The following is a 21,967-nucleotide window of genomic DNA, read 5'->3' as shown; positions in this document are numbered from 1 at the left end:
TGTATATAACACAAGGCAGGGGTCTATGTTATCCAGATCCGGCCAATGGGATGCTTAGATGTGGCTTGTGGGGCCACCCTGGAAACAATGATGGACCAGCCCGCGATGCCCCTGCAAGCAAAAATGAAGCTCTTTTCACTTGCAGAGTGCTCAGGCCACCACAGGCGCCCCCAACACGAGTGATGTCGAGCTGGCCATGCCCCCCAAGGTCAAACACAACCCTGATGCGGCCCTCAATGGAATTGAGTTTGACACCCCTGACATAGAGGATTCAGCAGTTAAATAAGGTTATTACATTCCTCTTTGAACTGCAAATGTTCCATATAGCTTTGCTCTAACCAAAAAAAAAAAAGTCATGTTGTTATTTTTCTGGCACCCCTGCTCTCGTTCAAAACTTAACAACTTTCTATGAACAATAAGAGCCCTGTTTCTAACTAGAGCCAGAGGAAATGTTTTTGACAAAGGGATGGAAACTGACTATTTTCATCAAGCTCTAGATCAGCATTTCTCAACCTTGGCAACTTTCAGATGCATGGACTTCAATTGCCAGAATTTCTCAGCCAGCCTGGGGAGTTCTGGGAGTTGAAGTCCACTAGTCTGAAAGTTGCCAAGGTTGAGAAATGCTGGTCTAGACCAATAATATTGGGATGAAGAGAGCTAGAATTATCAATCTCTTCTTCCACTTTGTTTTAGAACCGGCCTTTTTATCTTGTTAGACCTATTAGAAACTTTTTTAGTTGTGATTTGATGCTCACCTTTGAATTTCAGCAATGTAAGCTAGAGGTCACCAAGATGGGACTGGGAAGCTAAGTGGGTCCCTTAGACTATATATTCTGAACTGGAGCCTAGCCATCTCCCTTGCCTTTTCAAAGGTGTATGCATCAAGTTTTCATTTGGAAAACATCCATTTCAAAGCAGGTTGTTCCAACCTTATTGGAAGTGCTCTGAGCTCAAAACAGCATTATTTTAATCTTGAAACCAGTATTGCAAGCTCATAATGAGACTCTTTCAAGCTCAAAACAGTTGTGTCAAACCCTGAAAGCCTCAATACATTACGAATTCTCAACATTTTGCAGGCCATTACTTTTTATATCCGTTAATACAGAACAATTTTCTCATGGCTTGAATTTTTGAACAATGTAAATATAACTCAGCTTTTCCCCTTCCCTCAACCCGCCCCCCTCCTTTAGGCATTCTGCTTTTGCCTGCACAAAATAGAGCTTTGCAGAAACCAAAGATGTATTTTTAATGGAGATCAGCAAGGTAGGTTCTACGCCTACAGCCAATGCAAAAATGGCTTTAAACATTGGTAGACAAATTCAAAGGTTAGTCACACGACTTTAATGGTTTCTTGGGACTGTAACCTTCAAAATTCTCAGTTACAATCTTCAGATTATTGTATGAAAGTGTCCTCAAATGCAATTTAAGTTACTCCACAGTAACATCTAAAAAAAAAGCCCTGAAAACTGGTCTTCTGAGGTTGAAAAAGAAATATTTTCATTAAGGAACATTTTACCCCAAGAGTTCTATTAAGGAGCAACCTTGTCTTCCAAATGCTACATTTTTACCCAATTGCCTTGAGTGCCATCAGGCAGTACAAAAGACATAAATTCATTTATTTTATGTTACCTGGTGATGCATATTCTTTGTCTCCTGGAACGTTGAGATAGCGAGGTCTTTCTCCAGTGGCAATTAGGAATCTTTCAGCTGTGTAAATTTTTCTCTACCCCTTTATTATTTGTTGTCTGTAAATAACACAGCAGGTTTTTTGTCTGAACCTGAGATAGGAAATCATTCTCCTTATAATGCACAAACTCACTTTTCATTGAGCAGAGACCAGACATAGCTACTGAACACAATAAGGAATTTGCCCAAGGAACTTTGGAAATCAATCACTGTAGCTTAAAAATTATACTCAGGCATTCTGGCAGTAACAAGAAGGAAATATTCCCCATCTACGCTTTACCCTCCATGGCAGCAAATCTTGAAAAGCTCCTGTCATGCCTTAGCCCTCTTGCAAGGTATCTTCCTTCTGTAGTCTTCCCCAAACGATCAAAACTAGCCATTCTTTTCCTGCAAACCTTCCAGATTTGCCTGGCTGATACTATTCATCTAAATCCACAGTGAAAAATCTCTCCCCCCCCCCTTTCCAAATTTATGGATATCACCACATTGTTGTCAGTTGCATCCATTATTTCTTTTCCATAGAGACTGATTTGGCCCTCCAGCTGAAATTACATAAAGATACTGCTGGCAGATAATATTTGTATACATTATACCATCAAGGGCTGCCCAGGACTATTAAGGGACTGGCAGCATACACATTTCCTTTAATAACTAATGTTAAGACATGCAGGTGAATGAACCTACTTTGAAGATACGGATGATGTTTATTAAGAGGGATGCCTAAATGGATAGAGACTAGCTGGCATTTATGGCAAGATCTAGGACCTGGCTAGGCTATGCTGTAATGATAAGCTGAGGATGTGCTATTCTAGACCAGAAGGCAGTTTCTTAAGCAAGTAAACCACTGTTCATGGCTTCAGGCGAGAGAGATTATTTGTTTACGAAGAATGAAGACTTCAGCTTGGAGAACCTCTCTTGTTTTGTATTAAAATCAAATGATTCGTCAAGTACAGACAAACAAACATTATCCCCCTTTGGACAAAAGAATTCTGACCTAAAAATATTTCAAGTACTCCAACTAAACCAAGCTCCCATTTCTTCCAGCCAAAAATTCAATTCCAGTTATATCCATGCCCAGCTTTATTTTTACGGTGTATGGAGAATTCTTGTCTCATCTACAGTAAATCATAGAGAAATTGCTTTATAAGAAGATCCAGATGTCTCTGTTGTCCACCTTTGATATAGATAATCGGTTACCATTATATTTTGCCTATGTACTTTTTAAAATAGCTATACCAAATAGCAATAGCAATTGCACTTAGTCTTATATACCACTACATAGTGCTTTACAGCAATCTGAATCCTCATTTTATTGACCTCAGAAGGATGGAAGGTTGAGTCAACTTTGAGCTGATGTGGATTGAATTCCCTGGCAGTGGGCAGAGTCAGCCAGCAATACTGGATTCTAACCACTGCATCACCATGGCTCTAAATACCAGCAGCTCCATTGAATTTCATCACCTATACATTTTTTTTCCTATATGCATATGCGCTGTGTGTATATATTGACAAGTCAGCAATAAGGTGCAGTAATTTGGCCTCAACTTTGCCGTCCTGCCTACTTCCTAGGACGAGAATAGCAATAGCAATACGACACGCTATAGACTTAGATACCGCTTCATAGGGCTTCGTACACGCCTTGCTCTAAGCGGTTTACCGAAGTCAACTATTGCCCCACAGTTTGGGTCCTCATGTCACCCAACCTCGGAAGGATGGAAATGGCCTGAGTCAACCTTGAGCATGTGAGATTTTGAACGCGACACTTCAGCTAACAGTCAGCTGAAGTGGCCTGCAGTACTGCACTCCTACCCACCTGCCCATCTCGGCTCTAATCACTGGCCCAATGTGATCCATCGGTCAAGATGGAACTAGAACTCATGGTCCTCCCGGTTTCTGGCTTGATGCCTTAACCACTACACCAAACTGGCTTTCTCCCAGCCCTGGGAAGCAGGCAATGTAAACCACTTCTGAAAATCTTTGCCAAGAAAACCGCAAGGATTTGTCCAGGAAATCTCCAAGAATCAAAACACAAACTGAATAGAATAAGAAAAAAAATTGGTCCCAAGACTCTATGCTGGTTCTGGTTCTCTAAGACCTGAAACCCAGCTTTGCTTTGACATTTAATCAGTGGTCAAATTCAATTTTTTTTACTAACGGTTCTGTGGGCATGGCTTGGTGGGCATGGCAGGGGAAGGATACTGCAAAATCTCCATTCCCACCCCACTCCAGGAGAAGGATATTGCAAAATCTCCATTCCCACCTCACTCTGGGGACAGCCAGAGGTGGTATCTGCTGGTTCTCCGAACTACTCAAAATTTCCCCTACCGGTTTCTCCAGAACCTGTCAGTACCTGCTGAATTTTGCCCCTGTATTTAATCCAAGATCAGACAAAGGTTAAGGCACTTCATTGCTGCTAAATAACAGAAGCCAATTCACTGAATTGGCACAATTGATAGAAAGATACCTTCAGTCTACACTTTCAGAAAATGGAGAAGAACCCATGGTATCAGAGAAGCATGGCTTATCCAGAAGTACAGTAGGACCTTGTCATTTAACAGATAGGCTCCACACTAACTTCCCACACAAGTAAAAGAAAGATAAGTGATCCAGTGGAAAACAGGTAATATAACAAAGCTTTCAAAAGAAATCTAGTACCTTAATTGTGTGTGGTCCAGTGAACTCTCCGTAAGCATTTTCATATGTGACCTTATTCTCTCGGAGGGACACTCTGTATCCCCAATTCAAAGAGCCATATGATTCTGAACAGCTTCTGTCAAAGCGCTCCAGCTGTGCTTATGGCTAAGGTTCAAAGAAAAAAAAGAATCTAGCATTCATCTGTGTCTTTCTGCAACAAAAAACTTTATTCTGACAAAAACCCCTTTTATTAATTAAGAAATGTGAAGAGTGTTTACATTGCTAGAGATACATATGATTTTGGTTGTGCCTTCCTTTCTAAAAATGATATTAAATTCTCCTGGGTTTATTAAGCTTTGCTGACATGGTGCAAAGAATAATATTGGTCATATAGTCAGAAATGTGCAAGTAGTGTAGCATCTTCCTCTTAAGCCACTCAAGATTTATTTCATGCTTGCGTCAAATAAATTATTACAGAGATTGTTATCAGTTTTCAGAACATTGCACTGAGCTCTGTGCTTTAAATCACATTGGAGAATTGCTTCTGTATATCCCAGTTTGGAGGTAGCATTTATGAGTATGGTATTAAATCTTAAAATTAAAGGTAACCCACACTGTTCATTCAACCTACCCCTTCTCCCCACACTTTAATTTTGTACTTTATCCCCGCTATGCATCCCACCCACCGTCTTTTATTCCATGTCATTTCCCCCAAATAATAGTATAACATTTGCAGAAATGGAATTTTACATCCTTACGTTTTTCACCCAGCTGCCACCCAAATGTGGGTGCATCTTTTAATGCTTGCCCAGCAGAGCTGTCTGATGCATCAGCTTTTTAGGGATGCAGCCGACATTTACACAGGTTCCTCCAAGACCTGTAAAAGGAAGCATACCAGGATTAACCAGTGTACAATGCAGAAAACAGGGAAGCAATTCACTGGGAACTTTGTAGATGAGAATCTTCCAACATCCAAGCAGATGGGGGAGTCCTTTCAATTCCTGTTATATGAAAGCCAAAGAGAACTCTGAGAGCCAGTATGGTTATAGTGGTTAAATGTTGGACTGGGAGAAGGGTAAACCCAAATTCTAATCCACTTGTTCTGACATAGGCTTCCCAAGAGCATGAAGCAAACTCTTTATTCTGACAAAAACCCCTTTTATTAATTAAGAAATGTGAATTCTGCTCATTCACATCCAGCAAAGTCTTTCAAGGAAGGATTTACAGTCACAGACCTTATCTGGCTTGGAGAGCTGCCAGGCTGATATCTGCAAAACTTGGCAAGGAGTCTGAGAGTCACGAAGCAATTAAGCGAACTAATTGTCTCCTGCAAACTCCACTCCCCTTTCGCTCCTCTTTTATTTCCTCTGGGAAGGGCCATTCATCGTCCACCTGTGCCCTTATTCCCAAATCAACCCCTGTTTTTTAGCTGTTCCCTTCATCTGGCAACAACTCCAGCTATTCGTCTGCCTCATTGATGTCTGACATCTGAAGGCAGCTGATAACTGGCATATGGCTCTGGCCCTTCTCTGCCTCCGACACAGAGCCCTTATCAGAGCCTTCCCCAGACTCTAAGACTGGCCCATGTTCCTCCCCAATGTTCTCACTGTCTGAATCTGCTGCCAGCTCCACTGGCTGCTGACAGGCCACAATACCACTTCTTATTCTAATCTGCCAGGAAAGAACCAGTCACTGTCTCTCAACCCAATCTACCTCACAGAATTATTACTGTGGGGAGGAACTAAGAGGGGGAATTATGTATGCTGCCTTGAACTTCTACACAAAAGTCAGATATAAATTTAATAAAATAAATAAATCCCAAAGAATGTAGCTGCTTTCACATATTGCATTAATCCAGAGCTTACAAAGTCTGTTGAATAAATAGCAATTTGCTGAATTCATGCAACACGCTATTAAGTGTAATCATAGTTTACAACTACGGTGCCTGGGATATTATAGGTCAAACCAAGAAAAATAAATTAGTATACTGTATCAGCGCAGCTGTTTTTGTAATGTGCAGATGAAACATAAAAATTGTTCAGAAGCATAAGGAAAGCAAAACTGATTCGGGGTACTTATTTGTACTAAGATTGAGAAGCACCAACTTACCCCAAGTTGTTCCCTATAGGAGTAGGGACGACAAAATCCAGAACCAATACATTCTTGCCAAGTTTGGCTGCTTCCTAAAAAAAAAAACCCAATAAAGAGAGAAATGTGAAGTAGCCGCACCACTGCCCTCCATTCCTGATTTTTCCTTATTTTTCCTACCACCTCAAATGTTTTATATCTGAGGTTTATAAATATGTTCACACAACCACTTCCTCAGGGTTGTTTTTTTAAAACAAATCTCTCAATTATCTCAAATCTGTTGATACCTCTCATGCGTAGAGGATAGTGTTCTTTGGGAAAATGAGTTTATGGATGTCTCATAACTGAATTGTAGAACTGCTAATTTCCCTCATCTATTTAACAGAAGGGTGTATTTGTAACTCAAAGATGAACTGTGGAGTTCTTGGTACTCTCCCAGCTTGGTTGTTTGCTCACAGACATTTCATTACCCCAATGCCTTCTCTTTCTTCTCCTCAAACATCTCCTTCCTTCTGTTTTGAGGCCACAAATTATCCACTCTATTTTGAAAATTGAAAACATCCACTCTTCCTCAAGAACAAGTAATTGTGGGGACAAGGATGAGTTGCCAATTGGAAAAACTGAGCATGCCAGTCAAAAATGGAAAATATATTTCCACTATAACAATTTTGGTACAATGCTCATAATACCTCATTGCTATCTAAGTGCCGTTATCCTGGATTAGACTCCTATAAACTGTAATTCTTCAGATACACTATATTGCCAAAGGTATTCGCTCACCCATCCAAATAATCAGAATCAGTGTTCCCAATCACTTCCATGGCCACAGGTGTATAAAATCAAGTACCTAGGCATGCAGACTGTTTTTACAAACATTTGTGAAAGAATGGGTCGCTCTCAGGAACTCAGTGAATTCCAGCATGGAACTGTGATACGATGCCACAACAAATCCAGTCATGAAATTTCCTCCCCCCTAAATATTCCACAGTCAACCGTCAGATGTATTATAAGAACGTGAAGTGTTTGGGAATGACAGCAACTCAGCCACAAAGTGGTAGGCCACGTGAACTCGTCCAACATCCGTGTGTGACCTCACAAACGTGCTTCTGGAAGAATGGTTAAAAATTCCATAAACACACTCCTGAACCTTGTGGACAGCCTTCCAGAAGAGTTGAAGCTGTTACGCTGCAAAGAGTGGACCAACGTCATATTGAACCCTATGGATTAGGAATGGGATGTCACTTACAGTAAATTCATATGCGAGTAAAGGCAGATGAGCGAATACTTTTGGCAATATAGTGTATGTTGTAGTTGAAGTTTATGCTGGCTGGGAACTACAGAATTCTGAATTGGGGGAAGCTGTTTGAAATATACAGCTCCTTACCGATACTTAGTACAAGGATTTGTTTAAATGTTAGATGACTCAACTCACCAAAATAAGCCAATGTTCTCCCCACTAAAGTTACTTTAAAAGTATCTTATTAAAATAGACTTTTTAATCCAAAACAGGCCCATCAGTTTGACTTGAGTCAGAAGTCTTCTAGCACTGTGAGGCTCTAACAAGTCCTCCTTTCCATCTTTTCTTTTAACGAAAAGACAAGATTCATAACACTTAAGTGAGAAAAGCAATTGTTAGCTGAGCATTGTGGGGGCAAAGAAACTGAGGGGTGTGTGTGAATCTAATGACTCAGTAGTAATTAAATGTCAAGCAATAGATTTGGCTGTCTAAATGACACAATTCTATCAAAGGAAGAGAAGTCTTTCCACTAACGAGGTCACATGCTATATAAAATGACAATGCTTCCAAAGCACTGTTAAAACGAGCTTTATTGTGAGACATAAAGGGACTCCTTTGACACCCTGAGGTATTTGGCAGGTGACCTCTGTCTTTGCCTTCACCTACAATTCAGATGAAGCATTACATATAAACCCACCCAGCAATGGTGAATATGCTAATCCCAAATGGTTTACCACAAGTTAGAGGGACAAACTGCTCAGTAGTCAGTGTTTCTTCTGTTTCCCCTTTTTAAAGGTCAATCCTCAAAGGAAGCATGTTTGGAAGGAAATGAAGCTGCTAATTCTTGGTTGGGAAAAAAGCTCCTAATTATTTCCCACATTTCTCTTTCTTAAATTTCTATCTCACCTTTCTTACAGTGGCCAAGGCTACATGCACAATACCCTTTCCAGTTTTTCTTACATCCAATGAAGGAAGTTGGGTGATGAATTGAGACTAGCCTGAAGTCAGAGAATGAACCTCTGTGGGTGAGACACAATGTGAGTCTTCCAGGTTCCAGTCCAATACCTGAATTACTAACACTTCCTCGGCTTGTTTGCAATAAAAAGCATTTAACAGAGAAGAATCATGAAGATTTTAAATGGATAACTGATATTGGTCCTCAGTTCACATTGGGTGTAATACCTGACCATCACATTACAATTATTTGGAAAAATAAAGATATTAAGTATACTCATTTCCTGCCTAACAAGTGGAATGTTTAATTGGGCTTTAATAGGTATCAAAGGTATTTGATAGGATTAACCAACTATTTAAAAATCTAATACTTGTCATTTCTAAGAGTTATTCCAACATCTATTGGCATCTACCAGCCAGATGTCCCAGAACCAATGTTGCCTAGATGTCCAGGAGTAAATCATGTGCATCTAATCAAAGTCATATGAACACTTTAATGACAACGCGTGCATTATGAAGTCATCGGAACAATCATAAAGTATATAATTTGAGTCCATCACATCATGAAGTGAAATACAAGTTCCATTTGTGCATACCAGGTAGCTGGGTAGGCTATTATTTTAGTTTGCCGCTAGGTAACAAAATAACTTAGCTTCATGGAAAATTGGAAAGTTGACCAATGATTCCTAATAATCCTACACAATTTACAACACAGTTGCTGCCATGCACATAATATGGGTACGCTAATGAGAGCAACTGATGCAGCATTTTGCCAATGAAACTTAGATTTCAGTTCTGCTCCGTTTCTAAACAAAGCTACATTCACTAATAAATGGAAGGAATCCTTCTTCCTTGCCCACCCACCCTTGAGACTCTGATGGGATGTGGAAGTTTCAAATTCCTGAAGAATTCATCATTGCAGCCAAAAACGAAAAAAAAAGCACACACATACCAGCCCAATTATAAAAGTTGCCATGTTTAAGGTAAAGGTAAAGGTTCCCCTCACATATATGTGGTAGCTATTCCTGACTCTAGGGGGCAGTGCTCATCTCTGTTTCAAAGCTGAAGAGCCAGGGCTGTCCGAAGACGTCTCTGTGGTCATGTGGCCGGCATGACTAAAAGCTGAAGGCGCATGGAACACTGTTACCTTCCCACCAAAGGTTCTTCCTATTATTCTACTTGCATTTTAAGTGCTTTTGAACTGCTAGGTTGGCAGAAGCTGGGACAAGTACATGGCACTAGGGAGTTGAATCACCAAACTGCTGACCCTTCTGATCAACAAGCTCAGCATCTTAGCCACTGAACCACCACGTCTCTTTTGCCATGTTTATTGTGGCTTAAAGTTTAAAAACCAGGGCCTATTTTATTAAATGTATTTCTAAGATGGCTACTGATATACAAGCCAGTTGTGTGCAGTTATATAACAAAGAAATATCAGGGTAGACAATAATGCAAGGGACAGGAGTCCCACGTTACTATGCAAAAAGAAAAAGAAAGAAAGAAATCTAAACACACAAAAAGAAAAAAAAAAGTGTGATCCTTTTTAATTACTATGGAACTAACAAAGGCAAGACATGTATTTTATGTTATACCACAATTTAAAAAGGGACAATTAATTTTAGTGGGAAGCCCATCAAGTTAGCTAAGCTCAAGCTTGCATATCTGATACTAACTAAGCAGTTTGATGTAGCAGCTTCTCTTTGAAAGTCAACCCATCCCTTCTTTGGAACTAAAATGTGGCACTAGATGTCCTAGAAAATCCAGAGAGACAAAAATGCTTCCCATTTAATTGTGCTTTGTAGGGATTTCATGCCACTTGTTTGTTTATTGGCAGAAAACCTGTCCAGTTTGGTTACTTACAAGGTAACTTCACATGGGAAACCAAAAGCAAATACTATTTCCTGTATTTTCTAGGTACCTGGGGTCATAATCACTCCTAACTCAGCAAGAAGCTAAAAGATATCATAGCACCCGTATTTCCAGAATACCCATTCTACCTACTTAATTAAGGCAAATCTTTATTCTTTGATGACTCTTCTATTTTAGGAGTAGTTCTGCTGTTATATCCTATCTGGTTATTCCTTGTAAATCAAACTAGCTTCAATTCAGAGGCAGAAGCAGGGATCCTGGTAGATTTAGAAGGATTACTACCTTGCCAGCAAATATATTTGTTATATTCTTTAAAAGTTCAGGAGCTCTATTTGAAACACAAGTTTCATAAATTATTTGTAGGTTGGGAACAAAGCCACCACAGTCAAATATCTGTAGAACAGGCTTAGAATGGATATCATCACTACAAGTGTTGTGCTAGTGATGATAGAAGAATTGTGACCATGACTATATCAAATGGACAATTTATGAAGGAAGTACGTTTCTAGCTTTTTCTTCTTCTTAGTCTATCCAAGCTTGGAAAATTGCAAAGCCATAATTTAGTCATGGACTACTCCGTCTACTTATGAATGGTTGAAGGATCAAGTTCTGATTTCTTTAATTAGCACTGAAAAGATTTCCTGCCTGGAATCCTAAGGCACTTTCCATGAGCAATACTAAATTAGATGGTCCAACTCAATATATATTAACTTAACATATTATTGTGATATAATGCTACGGTTTTATGTTAACTTTAAATTGGTCTTCTAGTTGATGGAAAGATTTAAAGATGAACAAAGTTCAGGAGGACAGTTTCACATTCTAGTAGTAGGTTGAAATAGTTTGCTTTCTCCAACAAACCAAAATACATCAAAACCCCAATGAAATACACAAGACATTATATGAATCAACTAGACTAATCTTTCAAGCTATCAACCAAAACTCTAGAAGGACACAAAGCTCATCTGGACCACCAATACCCATAAGTCCATTTTAATTATGGTACTATTGGGAAGGAGAATCTAAATGAAGTAATAAAGTTTCTTCTAGGAAACTACATTGTGCTAAGGATTAAAGATAATACAGCTGCTGTGCTACTTAATTTATTTCATTTTCTATTTTCAATCTGTCCCACTTCAGGCATTTACTGTTGGCAACCATGCTTCCAATGCAGCTGGATACATATTTTATTTAAAAATATAAATATGACACTTTTACATGAAAAGGGAATTTAAATATTTCATCCTTCAAAACTATTAATACTTGTGGAATTTTAATGTTGTTTTTTAGTTTTTGTATGTTCCCCCTTCCTTTTTATCTGTAAGCCGCCCTGAGTCTCTCGAGAGTGGGCGGCATACAAACCCTATAAATAAATAAATAAATAAATAAATAAATAAATAAATAAATAAATAATAAATCTCATACTTTGTTCACACCAAAAGAATTAAATGGGAAAATATGGAAACACATTTCCCCACAAAGGTAAAATAATAGACAGGTAATTATTTTTCATTTATTTTAACAGATTCTAAAACAAGATGAATAGTTTATTAATTAAATATGTTTCAAATAATTCTCTTTAGATCAGTTTTTCTTTTGCCCTCAGTTGCCAAAGATTATGCCGAAAACCATATTTAAAATATCTGGGAGGATGAGGATGACAGACCTTACTATATATTCAACTCAGTTATCAGGAGACATGGCTAGATTTCAGTCCAATGTAATTCTGCTTTTTTGTTGGGTTTGTATCATTTTTTTTCCAAAGGGATTCTCAAAGTATTTGAAAAACATTACTTGGCATGGATCTATATGGAATAGTTTAAAGTTTCCACAGATCTGTATAGTAACTTCCCCTGTCACTTAGATTATAAAGCACAGTTCTCCAATCTGGTACTGGAGAAATCCAGTAATTTCAATTGCAACAATCTGGTGTTTTCCAGATGTGTTGCAATTAAAATTACTGGATTTCTTAGTATGGCTAACCTAGATGGCAGGAAACCGATTAGGAAGGTTGTCTGAATTGATTGTAAAATGTATTCTGCATTCCACAAACCTATCTGTAGCTTATCAAGAGAGAGCTCATTTTCTAGACTGCTAAAACATATTGGAAGAAATTCTAGCTATCAAAATGTTTTTTGTGACTCTAACTTGGCTGATCTTACCTTTGAAGCTGCCAGTCCGCCGGAACCTCCTCCAATGACAATCAGATCATAATCATACGATGAAGCTTGTTTCGTTTGCCAGTCTCCTTCAAGTAGTTTACGAAAAGTTCCTTCACGGTGTGCCTGAATACAGAAAATATAGAAACTGATCAATGTCCAAAGCAGCACTATAACTCAAAGGTGAAGTGGAAAAATTACTACTTCATGAAAAGAAATCCAGAGGAAAAAGAGGTGGGAAGTAATTTGGACACTACTAGAAAAAGATAATTAAACTACCTGGCTTAATGCAATTGAATGCAATCTCCCCAACTTTTGGTATTTTCAAATTACTTTTGTGCTCTACTCCCATAACTTCCAATGACACTAGAAATTGGGCCTAGAGTCTTCTACATGAAAATAATTTCTCACCCCTGAACAACTGGCAGTGTTTAATCCCATCTTTATTTGAACGACTGTGACACAAATGTGAAGACTTCTCTAGCACTTGCTTTCCAAATACCTGCAAGGTAGACATGACATCCCAGCCTACAGTGTTTTACGTCATGTGAAGCTCATTCCTTAAATGCTCCAAATCAATGGATTGAGGTTCAGCGTATTAGGGGCTACATGCATTAGTTATATTAATACTGTTCTTTGATAGAACATAGCATAATAGGATTGGAAGGGACCTTGAAGATCTAGTTCAACCCATGGTCGAACAGGAGACCCTATACTATTCGGGACAAATTGCTATCCAATCTCTTCTTCAAAACCCTTGGTGTTTGTAACACCCACAACTTCCGGAGGCAAGCTGTTCCACTGGTTAATTGTTCTTTCTGTCAGGAAATGTCTCCCTACTTCTAGATTGGATCTCTGTTTAATGACCTTCCATCCATTATTTCTTATCTTGCGTTCAGATGCTTTGGAGAATAGGACAACCCCCTCTTCTCTATGATAGCTCCTCAGTACTGAAATACTACTATCAAGTCACTGTTAGTCCTTCTCTTTGTTAGACTAAACATACCTAATTCCCTCAATTGTTCATTGTATGGTTTAGCCTGTTGTTTAGTCATTTAGTCTTTTTAAACTTATGTTGCCTCTCTGTTTCTGCAGACAAAAATATTTCAGTTAATACAAGACACAGCTTCCATAAACCCTTGAAATAACAACAAAACTGTGCATTTTATAGCTAGAAGATATATTCAGCAATGTATCTTTAAATAAGGCTGTTTATTCATTTTGTTTTTGAATGATGCTCTATACAGTACTCAGAAATGTCATTTGCCAAGAAATAATCTCTTAGATCAGGGGTGTCAAACTCGCGGGCCGGATGCATCACATGCTGGCCATGCTCACCAATGGTTTAGCGAGGGGCGGGGGAGTCACAATATGGCATGTGACAACAATATGATGATGTGAATTTGACACCCTTGTCTTGGACAGATGAGAGCTAAAAGGAGCTTGGCCCCATTGTAATGCGTAACAGGAGAATCCTCTAAAATCAAACTCCAGTAAGGGATATCTCTGGGAGGGAAGCTTTGGTTCTTAAACTTCCATAACCTTCATTGGACATTTTCCAAAACTTCCACTAGGAATGCGACTATATCTTACCAGGATCATCTATAAAATAAAAGGTTTAAGGGCAGCTACTCTATTTAGAATCTTGCTTTAACAAAACCTATGTTTTGTTTAGATGTATTATTTTACTGTTCCACACTGTTCAAATAGAAAGGACGCTTCAACTCCGACGGACCTTGAATGAAGCAGATTATCTAGACTCCATTCAGTCTGGTTTCAGGCCTGGGTACAGCACAGAAACCACTTTGGTCGCACTGACCGATGATCTCTGGCGGGCCAGGGATAGAGGACATTCCTCTATCCTGGTGCTTCTTGACCTCTCAGCGGCCTTCGATACCATCGACCATGGTATCCTTCTGCGACGGCTGGAGGAGGTGGGAGTAAGAGACACCGTTTTACAGTGGTTCTCCTCTTACCTCTCTGACAGGTCGCAGTCAGTGTTGGTTGGGGGGCAAAGGTTGACCCCTAGGCCCCTTAAATGTGGTGTGCCACAGGGTTCGGTCTTGTCTCCTCTCCTATTTAACATCTATATGAAGCCGCTGGGCGAGATCATTCGACAGCACGGGGTTAAGTACCATCAGTATGCAGATGATACACAATTGTATCTCTCTGCCCCATGCCAGCTCAGTGTAGCGGTGGATGTGATGTGCCGATTCCTGGAAGCTGTCAGGATCTGGATGGGGGTGAACAAACTTGTACTCAATCCCAAAAGACTGAGTGGCTGTGGATGTTGCCCCCGAAGGACAGCCTAGACAGTCCATCCTTGATCCTGGGGGGTGAAAACTTACACCCCTCAGAGTGGGCCCACAATTTGGGTGTCCTCCTGGATTCACAGCTGACACTGGAATACCATCTGTCAGCTGTGACCAGGGGGGCCTTTGCCCAGGTTCACCTGGTGCATCAATTGCGGCCCTACTTGGATCGGGAGGCACTTCAAACGGTCACTCACACCCTAGTCACCTCAAGGCTGGATTATTGCAATGCGCTCTACATGGGGCTACCCTTGAAAAGTGTTCGGAGACTGCAGCTAGTCCAGAATGCAGCCGTGTGAGTGATACTGGGTGTACTGAGATACACCCACGTTATACCTATCCTCCGTGAGCTGCACTGGCTACCTATTGGTCTCTGGATGCAATTCAAGGTGTTGGTTATTACCTTTAAAACCCTACATGGCTTAGGGCCAGCATACCTGCGAGACTGCCTACTGCCACATACCTCCCAGAGGCCGGTGAGATCCCACAGGGTGGGCCTCCTTCAGATGCCGTCAGCCAGACAATGTCGGCTGGCGGCTCCCTGGAGGAGAGCCTTCTCTGTGGCTGCTCCGACCCTTTGGAATGAGCTACCCCCAGAGATCCGGACCTTACCCACTCTGATGGCCTTCAGAAAAACTGTCAAAACCTGGCTATTCCAGCAGGCCTGGGGCTGTTGACCTCACTGTTGAGGTCCAGCCCCGATCAGAATGAATGCATGTGTGGTGATTTTAAATCTGTCTTTTTTATTTTTATTATTTCTTTTTTTCTCTTTGTTTTTGTAAGCCGCCCGGAGTCCTTCGGGATTGGGCGGCCTATAAATCTTATAAATAAATAAATAAATAAATAAATAAAGCTAGGAAGAGCGATTTCAATCAAGTACAGCCCTTCCTCCCTAAGATTTAATCAATATTTTCCTTTCAGCCTCTACTTCTTTCCTCTGATAATCTACAGCCTCTTTAAATGGTTAATCCAGGGAAAGATAGGTGCACCTGCATCTAATAAGGCTGTAATTCTGGTCTACAATTTCATTTGCAAAAACACTGGCAAGTAGAACAGAGAATGGGTTATTAAGTGGTAAATCTTAAAAGTAATTCACTTCACTGACTCATTGCATCCACAAACAAAGTGGGATTATATCTCAAGAATATCTAGGCATCCTAAATAATTACCAAACTTGAATATCTAGTTTACTAGAGTAGGGATTGTAGTCTGAGGTATATTCAGTGCATTTTCCAATAGCTGCAGGCACTTGGTCAAAAAATGGTGTAAAAAATAATTCTATAATGTTAGTTCTTTGATATGCACATGAAGACTTAATACTTCTCCTAGAAGTCATGGGATTAATATGAAAGGGTAAGGAAGTTGACATAGACCCAAGTTGTTTGGTGGAGAGAGGTAATGTTTAGGGGGGTGGGGAAGCTTTAATGACTGGTAAAAGAGAGAGTTCAGTGTAGTTTTAAGGAATGATTCATATAAAAATACTCTATAAAAGCAGAAATATTTGCTCAAGCTTCACAAACTAGATTAATTCAAGGTACAGTACTATATCAAAGAATTTGGCTCTTAATCCATGTAGATAAATTAGCTGCCATTCTTCTTTTTAAAAAATATCTTTCAATAAATATCCTTTTGGATAGATCAGTGGTTCTCAACCTGTGGGTCGGGACCCCTTTGGGGGTCAAACGACCCTTTCACAGGGGTCGCCTAAGACCATCAGAAAACACATATTTTCGATGGTCTTAGGAACCGAGACACCAATTTTATGGTTGAGGGTCGCCACAACATGAGGAACTCTATTAAAGGGTCACAGCACTGGGAAGGTTGAGAATCATTGGGATAGATAAAGACTTCCATTAATTTCACCATCCTCCAAGATTAAACCAGCTATTACACTTATAAGATCAGCAATGTAGCTGCATATTGACATATCTATCACCCTTTGTAGTAGATATTTTTAAAGGGTTTTTTAAAAAAATATTCTTGTTTTTATTGTGTTGTCGGCCACCCAGAGTTGGTTGGGTAATGTGATGGGCAGCATATAAATTTAATAAATAAAATGTTCTGCATAACTCTGTATCCTACATCTTTATCAGTATAGTAGAAATAGTCCTTGACCTCAACGTATGACTAAAATTTATGTTGCTAAGTGATAATTTGTTAAGTGGGTCTTGCCCCATTTCCTGCCACAGTTGTTAAGTGAATCATTGTAGTAATTGTTATTAAGTGAATCTGGATACCCCATTGACTTAGCTTGTCGGAAGGTCACAAAAGCCGATCACCTGATCCTTGGACATTGCAACTGTCATAAATATGAACAGATGCCAAGTATCCAAATTTGATCACATGTCTGCGGGGATGCTCCACGGTCGTAAAGTGTGAAAAACGGTCATAAGTCCCTTTTTCAATCTATTGTAACTTTGAGCTGTCACTAAATGAACTGTTGTAAGTTGAGGACTAGCTGTATGTATACATCTTAATTCATGGATATGGGTAAGGGTGTGTTGTCTTCCAAAATTATAGATCCTTGTTTACAAAGAGTAATGAGAGCACAATTAGAGCAAAACTGGGCTTTGGTTGTACCTGTAAGATACCAAACAAAATTGGCAAAACTAACTGATACACCCCTTATTTCATTTATCTTATGAAAAAGCACTATGCAAAAGTTTCAATAGACCAAATTTATCATAATAAGCTTATCTTATGACAGTAATATATGGCACTTTGGATAGCAAGAGGATGAAGTGGTAAAGAACATGAAAGACTAAAAAAATGGGGGGAGGGTAGGCTCTGTGCCCACAAAAGGAAAAGGAAAAGAAAGCATAGATCTAAAGGTGGCTTGATTGTAAGCAGAAATGATATGCAGGTTTAATTAAAAATTGATTGGCCTAGAGCAGGGGCGTAATACTCGATTTCCTTGAGGGCTGCATCAGGGCTGTGTTTGATCTCAGGGGGGCAGGGGGGGGCATGGCCAGCTCAATGTCACTCCCCAGCAGAGGTGGGTTCCTACCAGTTCGCACCTATTCGGTAGAACCGGTTCATCAAATCTACTGAACCGGTTAGAAGAGGTTCCACCAGTGGACCCAGAAAGCAGGTCACACCTACAGAAGAGGTTCCAAAATTTTTTGAAAACCACCACCGGCAAGGATCTTGTAACTTGACAGCTTTAAGACTTGCATGCTTAAATGCCAGAGTTTCTGAATAGCTACTTGGACCGACCTAAGTACTAATTCATAATTTCATATCCGGTCACATGGGTGGCAAGCCACTCCCATTCGGTCACCTGGGTGGCAAGCCACTCCCACAAAGGAGGCCACACCCACAGAGTAGGTTCCAACAATTTTTGAAACCCACCACTGCTCCCCAGGCTCTGTTTTTGTTTCCAGAGGGTTGCAGGAGGCCGTTGCGGCTGAAAACAGAACCTGGGCGGGCTTTGCGCGGCCTACCTGAGCTCCGTTTTTGCTGTCAGAGGCACCGCGGGCTGGTCCTTTGCTGTTTCCAGGGTGGCCCTGCAGGCCAGATCTATGTACCCCCAACCCTCAGGCCTTGAGTTTGACACTCCTGGCCTATAGTATATGTCAGAAAATAGGAATTAGTAGCATGGACTTTGCTAGGAATGTATCTGAAATTATGAATCCATAAGATGGATAAATTGCATGTTGTGCTTCAGTGAAAATAAAACAATCAGCGATAAATTCAGAGGGAAACTGACCGTTCTAAATACATTCAATGGAGGGCAAACAATTATTTCGTTGGGCGCATGACTAAATAGATGAAAATGGGATCGGTAGCAAGAGAATTAATATATAGGCAGTCCTCGACTTACGACCATTAGTAACCCCAGAATTACTGTGCCAAGTTATGCTGGTCATTAAGCAGGTCACAACATGACCATGTCTAAAAATACCTTTTTTTTGCAGCAGTTAAATGAATCACCATGGTTATGAAGTGAATCCACTGTATGTAACGGGCATTTTTTCCCAAAAGGGGAAGAAAACACTGTTTTCTGGCAAAGGCCTAAATTGTGGTCACATGACCTCAGGATGCATCAATCAATCATAAAAGTGGGCCAGTTGCTGAACGCCCAAAATACAATCACATATTGTGGGCGAGGGGTGGCTGTTAGAACTTTAAATCTAAGTTGTAAGTCAAGAACTATCTGTGTGTATGTGTGCGTGCGTGCGTGCGTGCGTATATATATATATATATATATATATATATATATATATATATATATATATATATATATATATATATATATATATATATATATATATATATAAAGGACAGATGAAATAATTAGATATATTGGTGATGACAGATACAGAATCTGGAAAGATCCTTTTCTAGCTATGTCAAAAGTGGTTGAGGAAACAGAGGAAAAAGAAAAAGATTTAAGATTAAAAAAAATAAAAGTATGATTGCAGGAAAAATATAAGACATGTATGAAAAGATGTGGAATCATTTTCTAACAAACTGAATGGAAGGTAAATATCAATAGACTGCCTGAGATGATTGGAAAAATGCTGTTATTGCTTTCCTATAAAATAAAAGGAAAGGTAACAAGAAAAATAATGAAAACAAATAAAAATTATCAAAATGTTGAATGGTTTAAGTGGACGAGCATTGAAGTTTGCATATGGTTTGCTTATAGAGTGGCTGTTTAATCCATGAAGTCTGCCTGAGATGATTGGAAAAATGCTGTTATTGCTTTCCTATTAAAAAAAAATAGGAAAGGAAGCAAGTGTGAAAGCTAACAATGATTTGTTACTTGTGCCCAAAAAAAGGCTTTGGCAGGACTGTGATTGAAGGGTACAAACGATTATGACAATGTGCAAAATTTGGGGAATAGATTGTGGCATTATGCCAGAGATATTTTGGGGCTTCAACAGATCACTGTGAAAAGTATGTATGTGAGAAAATATTGCACAATGTAAAGAAACCATGTGATGAATGAAATGAGTCTGACAGAATATTATGCACAAACATGAATCAAGGCTGGCTGTTGAATGGGATACAGGTAGTATACAATGGAAGTAAAGCATGGGTGAGAATAAACAAGATGCTTTATAAATTGGTACTGAGCAGGGAAGCTGAAGTTCAAATACTATGGCCACCAAATGAGAAGAGAGGATTCAATGGAAAAGACCCTGATGCTGGGAAAGACTGGAAGCAAATGGAAAAGTAGACGGCAGAAGATTAGATGGTTAGATAATATCATCAAGCCAACAAACATGAATTTTGGCAAATTCGGGGAGACAGTGTAGGACAGGGGGTCCTGGTGTGCTATGGTCCATGGGATTGCGAAGAGTCAGACATTAACTTAGCAACTGATCAACCACCATAGAGAATAAGGCCAGGGTGGGTGTTTAATGCATTTGTGGATAACTGCATAAGGGATACTTGAGCAATGTTAGAAGTCTCATGGGACTGGAGATGATATGAAGGTACGTATGCTACACTTTTGAAGGCAGATGATGCCACGGTATTGGCTAAGAATCCTAACGATTTGCAGTGAATGTTAGATTGATTCTATGATGCATTAAGGAAAATGTACCTGAAATTCAATATACCAAAGACCAAGGCAGTTGTGTTTGCTGTGTAAAGGGAATGAAGAATTATAAGGTATACATAAATGTGCTTCTCTCCCCCCCCCCCCCCCCACACACACAAATGCAAGCCAATTTATAGACCAAGAAGATGAATTGTGCAGTTTGGTAGTATTTTAATTAAGACATGAAATGGAATAGAAAATTTTAAGATAGGCAAACACTGTTTAAAAGAAATGAGAGGTATAGTAGCAGCTTTTTAAACTAACCCGTTTTATTAAAAGGCTCAAGTTTTTGTGCAAAAGAATTAATGGACCCAAGCTTGACACCAAGACTCAAAATAAGAAGGAAGTAATATTTAGAGGATCCTAAACAATTATGTGTAATGAAACCTTTTAGTGCCTTCAAAATCTCCAACAGCCCAGTGTTGTTCCACATCCTCCTGAAACTCAAATTGCTACCAACCTGTTTTTCTCTTTACTATGCCTTACAGACGGCCATGGCATCAGCAACCAATTTACTTTGTGAAACACTTGTGGCCATCAGCAACCAAATTAATTTGTGAAAGATTTGAATTTCACACACCCCAATGCCTGCAGAGTTCCTACAGCATCAAGTGTCCAAAGATCTGTGACCCTGGACTCTGATTATAACTTCCGTTGGAGAGGGCAGATCCCGCAAAGCTGGTTGGCAAGAGGAGGAAAACCGCCTTTCTCTGCACTACTAGAAATCCCATGGAGTTCAATGGGACCCTTACCTTACCCTCAAGGAAAAGCGGAAGAAAAGGACCCCGAAATCAGCGCGGGTTTGCTTGAGGCTTACGTCGGCTAGGATGCACCCAGCATTAAGCCAGCTGCTTCCTCCCCAACCCGACAGTCGATCGTTTTATTTCAACATCTCAATAACTTTTGGGGTGCTATAAATGGGAGTTGTCGCCCCAAACATCTGGAAAACCCGCAAGTTCAGAGGGGAAGAGCACACTTAAATCACCGGCACACATTTGGTTCCCTACCTTTACAGTCCGGTCGTAGCCGCCTACGTAGTGCCTTTGGGCAAACACGGCAGGCAAGGAAGGCTCCATCGTGAGTTCAAAGAGCGCGTTCCTCAGTTGATGCCCATGCTCTGCAACACAAAACAGGCGAAAGAGAAAGAAACGCGCCGGCTGGGAGCTCCGCCTTTTTATGGATTACACGGCAGAGGCCCCGCCCGGAGGGGGCGGGACTCTGGCCGCCCAACCTTTCGCTCTAACGCCGGACGCGATCCTTGGCTTAAAAGTGTCCGTGAGTCACTCGCCAGTAAGCATGACTTGCTGGTTTTTGCTTTGTCCCTCCCCCCCGCCCCGCTTCACGTCACAATTCTGATCTCCCAACTTTGGATTTCAAGACTGTACTTGGTGCTTTGGGGCAATTGTAGAATCCCCGACTTGTGCGCGTCATCCTATAGTAGACATTTCCAAGCGCAAGTGGCCTGCAAGTCTGCGCG

At 40.1% G+C, this 21,967-nt stretch overlaps 1 protein-coding gene across 1 annotated transcript in view; it reads right to left on the bottom strand.

Annotated features, from left to right (window-relative positions):
• Positions 1 to 21,646, bottom strand: part of TXNRD1 (thioredoxin reductase 1) — a 37,428-nt gene extending 15,782 nt beyond the window's left edge. The window contains 10 exon segments of the mRNA XM_032221776.1: positions 1,640 to 1,720; positions 1,722 to 1,745; positions 4,342 to 4,439; positions 4,442 to 4,478; positions 5,071 to 5,132; positions 5,135 to 5,197; positions 6,430 to 6,442; positions 6,444 to 6,503; positions 12,631 to 12,753; positions 21,498 to 21,646. Of these exon segments, the coding sequence (XP_032077667.1) occupies positions 1,640 to 1,720; positions 1,722 to 1,745; positions 4,342 to 4,439; positions 4,442 to 4,478; positions 5,071 to 5,132; positions 5,135 to 5,197; positions 6,430 to 6,442; positions 6,444 to 6,503; positions 12,631 to 12,753; positions 21,498 to 21,566 (630 nt within the window). The 5' untranslated portion in view covers positions 21,567 to 21,646.
• Between the last annotated feature and the right edge of the window lie 321 nt (positions 21,647 to 21,967).

The sequence above is a fragment of the Thamnophis elegans genome, chromosome 7 (assembly GCF_009769535.1).
Source record: "Thamnophis elegans isolate rThaEle1 chromosome 7, rThaEle1.pri, whole genome shotgun sequence".
NCBI classification, from domain to species: domain Eukaryota; kingdom Metazoa; phylum Chordata; class Lepidosauria; order Squamata; family Colubridae; genus Thamnophis; species Thamnophis elegans.
This window is presented reverse-complemented; position numbering and strand designations above follow the sequence as displayed.